Below are 7,453 nucleotides of genomic sequence, written 5' to 3'. Positions count from 1 at the left end.
CCTCCACCCTCAATAAGGCTTCTTTAAAATACAGCCATATTAGCCTCCCAGGGGATCCTGCCTATCAGTTCCCTAAGGGAGTCAAAGTCTGCTTTTTTGAAGTCCGGGGTCTATATTTTGCTACTCTCCTTTCTTCCTTTTGTGAGGATCCTGAAATTAACCATCTCAGGGTCACTGCTGCCCAGGTTGCCCAGGGAATCAGGAATTCATCCATCCATACTGAGGAAAATGCTTAAACATCTGTTTAACTTTAAGCATGCACTTTCTCTCCTGAATCAAGATGGATTCCAGCATGTGCTCGTATGGTTTTTTGGGCAGAAAAATTTCCACCAGCCCTGATAAGAAGTTACCATTTTAACAGGAGCTTTAAACCTTTATTTAAAAAAGAATCTGTCATTAAGATGGAAAAAAATCAAAACAGAGAATATAAACTTTGTGTAGCTGCTGAATTTCCAAGGTGGATTGATGTAAATTAGGATTGTGCAGTGGGAATAAATATTGAACATCAAGTGGTATTATTTACATTGTTACATGGTAATATATCCAGAAGTAATAATAATAATAATTAATAATAAACATAAGTGCTTAAGGCTTAATTATGTTTGAAAGAGCTTGACAGAAAAAAATGCTCCCTGAACTACAGAGTGTGGTCCGAAAAGGAAAAGATGGTGGAACTTATGTTTAGCATACATATACCTTCTCTCCGTTCCACCGTCTTGTATTATCTGCATGTTATTTTCAACTGAGTATATACACCTTATTTGTCCCTGCATGCAGGTAAAGTGACAAACATGAACAATCAAAGCACAGTGACAGAATTCAGACTCCTGGGCCTCTCGAGCTTCCCAGAAATGCAGCCGTTACTCTTCATGAGCTTCCTGATTATCTACCTGCTGACTTTGGCTGGCAACCTCTCCATTTGCTTGGCTATCTGGGCAGATCAAACTCTCCACACTCCTATGTACTTTTTTCTGGTCAACTTGTCTCTCTTAGACATCTCATACTCTTCCGTCACTCTCCCCAATATGCTAGTGATGTTGGTTGCCAAGATTAAATCTGTTTCCTTCTCCAGTTGCATGGCCCAGCTATACTTTCTCATCTCCTTTGCTGGATCCGAATCTTTGCTTCTTGCCCTGATGGCTTATGACCGCTACATGGCAATATGCCAGCCTTTGCACTACACAACCATCATGAACCAGAGGACTTGTATGTCCTCTGCCATTGCTATATGGATAGGTGGTTTTGTCTACTCAATGTTACATACGTTCTTCATAGCCAGGCTACCTTTCTGTGGTCCCAATGAAATCAACCACTTCTTCTGTGAGATCCCTCCTTTGATCAAATTGGTCTGCATGGACACCTATTTTAATGAGGTGCTGGTTTTTCTGCTCAGTGGAGCAGTAGGTGGAAGTTGCTTGCTGCTGATTTCCACATCATACGTTTGCATACTATCCACCATCATGAAAATCCACTCAGCCCAGGGCAGACGCAAAGCCTTCTCAACTTGTGCTTCCCACCTCCTCACCATCCTGCTGTTCTATGGCCCGGGTTTATTCACCCACCTCTGCCCCTCCTCCAGCTACTCCATGGACATTGGGAAAGTGGTCTCTGTGTTTTACACTGGGGTCACACCCATGCTGAATCCAATGATCTACAGTCTTAGGAACAAGGATGTGCAAGCCGCCTTCAAGAAAGCCATGGGAAGGAGTAGGAAATAGCCATGAAGAGGGAGCCAATTCTTTCTCTGAATGCTACAACATGTTGCTAAAAAAAGGGCTCCCTAAATTATTTGGCAGCTGATTGAGCACCAGGATTCACAGTAGGAATGGAGGGAACTTGACTTTTTCTTCAGTTACCTCAGCCCCAACTCTGGTACATTCCCATTTAGTATAGATACCAACCAAAGACATTCCCATCCATTATGGCAGTGTACCTGGACATTCCCACTCTCCAAAGACATTGATTTATTACAATAATCCCACTCACCCCATCTAAATGTTTAAAATATTCCCAGCCATCACATCCACAAGGGAGACACCATTCCATCCATGACTCTGATCTTGTGAGATCATTCTAGACTCATGAGACATTGCTATGAAAGTTTAGTAGCATTTATCTTATGTACTTTGTACTGAAAAAAAAAACATCATTACTAACTCCCTGGGCACTTTATGATTGTTACATTATTTCAGAAATTAATTAATTTATTTTGTTTGGTCTGAGCATGTGCACTGCTGCCTCACTCCGTGTGGCCAGACACCTAAGCCCCAGTCTGATTTATGAACTGGGGGAAGATAGGAGTGTCAGAGGGCTTTCCCTTCAACCCCTCCCCTGGTTCTTGTCACACAGACAGAACACAGAAGACCAGAAGTTTGAAGTGCAGGCAATGCAATGTTTATTGGGGTTAGTTCAAAGCAAACATATCCATAACTCTACACGCCAGCAGAGTCTGTTTCCCAGTGTTCCATTCCCAGCTCTGAAACTGCAGAGCATTTTCCCCGTGTCCCCTTTCCCAGGACTGATGCCACAGAGCATTGCCTGTGTCCCCATTCTCCATTCCCCATTCCCACCACCTCCTTCTTAGCAGCCCCAAATATACCTGCAATGCATGCCCACAGTCCCACCCCTTTTGTATCCCATGGGAGGGGTGAGGAGTGAGATTGTGCTATGGTCAGAGACAGGAATTTTTGGGAAATAGAGAAAGGGGAACAGGGACATAGATGTTAGAGTGATTTCCCTTCACCCGTCCCCTGGGTCTTGTCACAGACAGAAATCAGTGTTTATATTAAAATATATGCATGCATACGTATGATTGTGGGGATGGGGGAAAAAACAACAAAATCCCTCCAATTGAATAACTCAGTCACACCTCCCTCTTCAGCACAAAGCTTCCAATATGTAAAGTGAGGCATTGGAGTTGAACTTAATGGATGTTTGTCACCTTTTAAGTAATCTGCTGAGTCAGTGCTGACCTCATTTCCCCAACATGCCACTAAGGGATGACTGTGTTCTGAATCAGAGCAAAACCCCCAACAAATGTGAAATTTATTGTAAAACATTTTGTTTTTAAATTAAATTAGTTCTGGGTCAAACAATACACACACACACACTAAAATAAAATAAATTTATATACATACACAATAAAATCAAAATCAAAAATAAAATTCTAAAATAATATAATATACAATGAAGTAATATAAAGTTAAAATAATCTAAAACATTGTGTATACAAACAATAAAACAAATTAAAATATCAATTGTAAAAATTAAAGAAAATATGTTTTAAAATGAAATATCTAAAGATTAGCAGGGAGGGATAGCTCAGTGGTTTGAGCATTGGCCTGCTAAGCCCAGGGTTGTGAATTCAATCCTTGAGGGAGTCTCCTATAAGGATGGCCTTGAAGAATAAATAAATAAATAAAATTCAATAAATAAATTAAATGAATAAATTAAATTGGCTGAAATCATTCCCACATAATATTTCGATTTTTATGAATCAACATGTTCCACAGGAAAAATTTTCTCACAGAAAATTTTTGTACAGCGTTGTTTACCATCATTTCACTTTTTAAAAAGCACTTAACACTAAGCTATCTGTACATATTAGTTTACTCATCCACTATATTTCATTTGATTTTTATTTTTAAATTCCCTTTATCTTTTTGCTTCTAATTTTCATTTTTTATTTTATATTATTTTACATTATTGTATACTATAATGTGATGTAAAATAAAAATATAAATGGAAATAATATAAAACAAAATGAAAATCATATAAAAAGATAAATGAAATGATACATATAAAATAATCTAAAATAATAAAATTAAAATATAAAATAATTAAAATAACATAAAATATTAACATAAAATATAAACATGAACCAAATAGCACAAACATATTATAACATAAAACTGTTTTTTAAATGTAACATAAATGGAATTACAAACAAAATATTGTTTTCCAATGAAAAATTGGAACATTCCTGCCCAATAAAGGCCAGCCATGCTGAAACCCTTTGTTTCATTTTTTTTCAGTTAACACTTTTCTGTGGGGATTGTTTCAATTTTGAAGAATCCTCATTTTTTCAGCAGAAAAAGTTTCCATTGGAAAACTGTTGACCAGTTCTAGTCACCATTATTCACTTTTCTTCAAGCACCTAATGCTATTGGTTTCTTCACCCACCACGGGATGCAAATAACTCCATTGAGTTCCCATAACCTATGGGGATCTTTCTGTAAGAGATGAAGGTGGCAACCTGGGGTTCGGAAAGTGGTGATATGCCCCTGAAACTCCACCAACTGTACCCTCCCTTCAGACACACTGTTGACACCAGCATGGTGCTAGTATGCACACTGTGCTGCCAGTAGAGGGATGATGGTGTCAAAAGAGGAGGTATCCCATCAGAGATGACCCTAAAGCTGCAAGCACTGCTATTGGGGTTCTGTATTGCAGAGAAGGGGGTGGGTACGTCAATACCAGCTTAGTGTTGGTCCCCAGCGTTCCAGTGTGATGCTGCACAGAGAAGAGTTTGGGGTCTCCATAGGCGTGCAATTCTCCCCTCTGACTGAGAACTGATTTCAGAGTTCCAGTGGTTTCTCTTTCAAGAGTGCCTAATGGGACCTAGGTACCTAACCCACTTAGGTACTTTTGAAAATCCTACTCTGCATCTTTGAGTTCCTAAATAACTTTGGAAATCTAGCCTATGGTCTGTCCATCTAAGTCATGTTGGTTAACACACTCGTTTATCACATAGGTTTAAGGAATTCTTAGGGATTTAGAAACATGGGGATTGCCATAATGGATCAGACCTGTAGTCCATCTAATCTAGTGTGCTGTTTCTCTGAATTTAATACTGCTTATAACATCCTTTAGGGATCCTTATCTAGTCTCTTGCTCTAGATGTCATCATAGATAGAAGGAATAGCAAGTGCTGACTGTGCTCAGAAATGTATGCAATGTCATTGCATCCCTGTTGGTCCCAGGATATTATAGAGAGACAAGGTGGATGAGATAATATATTTTATTGGACCGACTTCCGTTAGTGAGAGAGACAAGCTTTAGAGCACCGAGCTCTTCTTCAGGTCTGGGGAATGTACTCAGAGCATCACAGCTAAATACAAAGTCCAATAAAAGATATCACCACTACCCACTTTGTCTCTCTAAATATCTTGGGGAGGGGGACACAGCTACAACAGCACTGCATAACAATGGAAGATATCGAATTTTGCTGTCCAAAATGGAAACTCCACAACATGTAGATAAAGAAGCAAAATGTAACAGAGACATCTGTTTCCTGAGCAAATGCAAGAAATAAAACATCGTCCCTAGAGATGTCACCCATCTATAATGTTCTGACCACTCACTTTGAATGGGCCCTTGAAATATTTGTTAGCTACTTATGCTAAACTATCTGTTTCACCTTGTATTAGCTGTGACACTCTGAGTAATCTTCAGGGTACATACCTTACTCAAAGTCACCTTAACTGCCTTCTTTGAGCAATGACCCAATAATATCCATATCACAATAATATACATAACACACATAACTCACACATTTTGCTTTTCCATTCCAGGCTCTACCTGCCTGTGGGGGCTGGCCAGAGTGGGGGACAAGTGAGGCCCATTTGCAGGGTTGGCTGTGGGGGGGGGGATTCAAGGGTCTTCCAGCAGATTGATTTCCACTAACATCAGGCCTATAAGAAGAACTCCTGTGCCCCAGGGAGACAAAGCCCTCTGTCATCCTAAAACCCTAAATCCCCCCTCCCTAACCCCCAAGATGTCACTGCCCCACCCCTGTATGCAGAGGCTATGTAATCAGACTAATTACCTTAGTGGAAATTAGAGCTGGTAATTTTTTTGTTGCAACAGATCACTTTTCTAAGAAAATTGCATCCAAAGGATCATGACAATTTCAAGGAAATTTCATTTTGAAATTGAAATTACAAAACAAAGTAAAACAATGTATACTACAATAAAATAATATAAAGGAAACTAAAATGAAAATTATACAAAAAAGTATAAAATAAAATGAGTATAAAAAGAAAAATGTTATAAATGAAAAAAATAAAAATGTAAAATAAAAATAGCATTTGTTAAAAAAAATGAACGTTGAAATTGAAACCACAGATGTGACTTTTGCTCTCTGTCAACACTTCTGGGAATACTCTTAAGGTTAGCACAGGATATTTTGTCTAAGAATAACAAATAATTTGAATCCATGCTTTACCGGCAAAACGGATCTCAGCCTTAATGATCGATCTCAACCAGGGCCTCCATAGATCGATCGATCGATCGATCGATAGATAGATAGATAGATAGATAGATTTGGTGGATAGGGGGAGGGGGTGTATGGGGATAGATAGATAGTAGGGCTATCGATTAATCACAGTTAACTCATATGATTAACTACAAGAAAATTAAACACGATTAAAAAAGTTAATCTCGATTAATCACAGTTTTAATCACACTGTTAAACAATAGAAAACCAATTGAAATGTATTAAATATTTTGGATGTTTTTCTACATTTTCATATATATCTTGTATTCTGTGTTGTAATTGAAATAAAAGTGTATATTTTTATTACAAATATTTGTACTGTAAAAATTATAAACAAAAGAAATAGTATTTTTCAATTCACCTCATACAAGTACTGTAGTGCAATCTCTTTATCGTGAAAGTGCAACTTATAAATGTAGATTTTTTTTGTTACATAACTGCAGTAAAAAACATAACAATGTAAACCTTCAGAGCCCACGAGTCCACTCAGTCCTACTTCTTGTTCAACCAGTCGCAAAGACAAAAACATTTGTTTACATTTACGGGAGATTATGCTGCCTGCTTCTTATTTACAGTGTCACTAGAAAGTGAGAACAGGCTTTTGCATGGCACTTTTGTAGCCAGCATTGCAAGGTATTTATGTGCCAGATATGCTAAACATTCATATGCCTCTTCATGCTTTGGCCACCATTCAGACATGCTTCCACGCTGATGATGCTTGTTAAAAAAATAATGTGCTAATTAAATTTGTGACTGAACCCCTTGGGGGGAGAATTGTATGTCTCTGCTTAGTTTTCCTTGCCTTCTGCTATATATTTCATGTTATAGCAGCCTCGGATGATGACCCAGCACATGTTGTTCATTTTAAGAACACTTTCACTGAAGATTTGACAAAATGCAAAGAAGGTACCAATGTGCAATTTCTAAAGATAGCTACAGCATTCGACTAAGGTTTAAGAATCTGAAGTGCCTTCCAAAATCTGAGAAGGATGAGGTGTGGAGTATGCTTTTAGAAGTCTTAAAAAAGCAACACTATGCTGTGGAAACAACAGAACCCAAACCACCAAAAGAAAAATCAACCTTCTACTGAGGGCATCTGACTCATATAATGAAAATGAAATGCATCAGTCCGTATTGCTTTGAATGGTTATCGAGCACAACCCCATCATCAGCATG

General features: G+C 38.3%; 1 protein-coding gene across 1 annotated transcript; it reads left to right on the top strand.

Moving 5' to 3' along the window:
* Positions 1–791: 791 nt before the first annotated feature.
* On the top strand, positions 792–1,718 carry LOC128846038 (olfactory receptor 1020-like). The gene has a single exon (XM_054045123.1). It carries the CDS (start codon positions 792–794, stop codon positions 1,716–1,718), a length of 927 nt encoding a protein of 308 aa, XP_053901098.1.
* The last annotated feature ends 5,735 nt before the right edge of the window (positions 1,719–7,453 follow it).

The sequence above is a fragment of the Malaclemys terrapin genome, chromosome 12 (genome assembly GCF_027887155.1).
Source record: "Malaclemys terrapin pileata isolate rMalTer1 chromosome 12, rMalTer1.hap1, whole genome shotgun sequence".
Lineage (NCBI taxonomy): Eukaryota > Metazoa > Chordata > Testudines > Emydidae > Malaclemys > Malaclemys terrapin.
Note: the sequence above shows the minus strand (reverse complement) of the source record. Positions and strands in the feature narration are given on the sequence as shown.

Excerpts from the sequence above, each read along its gene's own strand:
- LOC128846038 (XM_054045123.1), top strand. The coding sequence starts at position 792 with ATGAACAATCAAAGCACAGTGACAGAATTCAGACTCCTGGGCCTCTCG.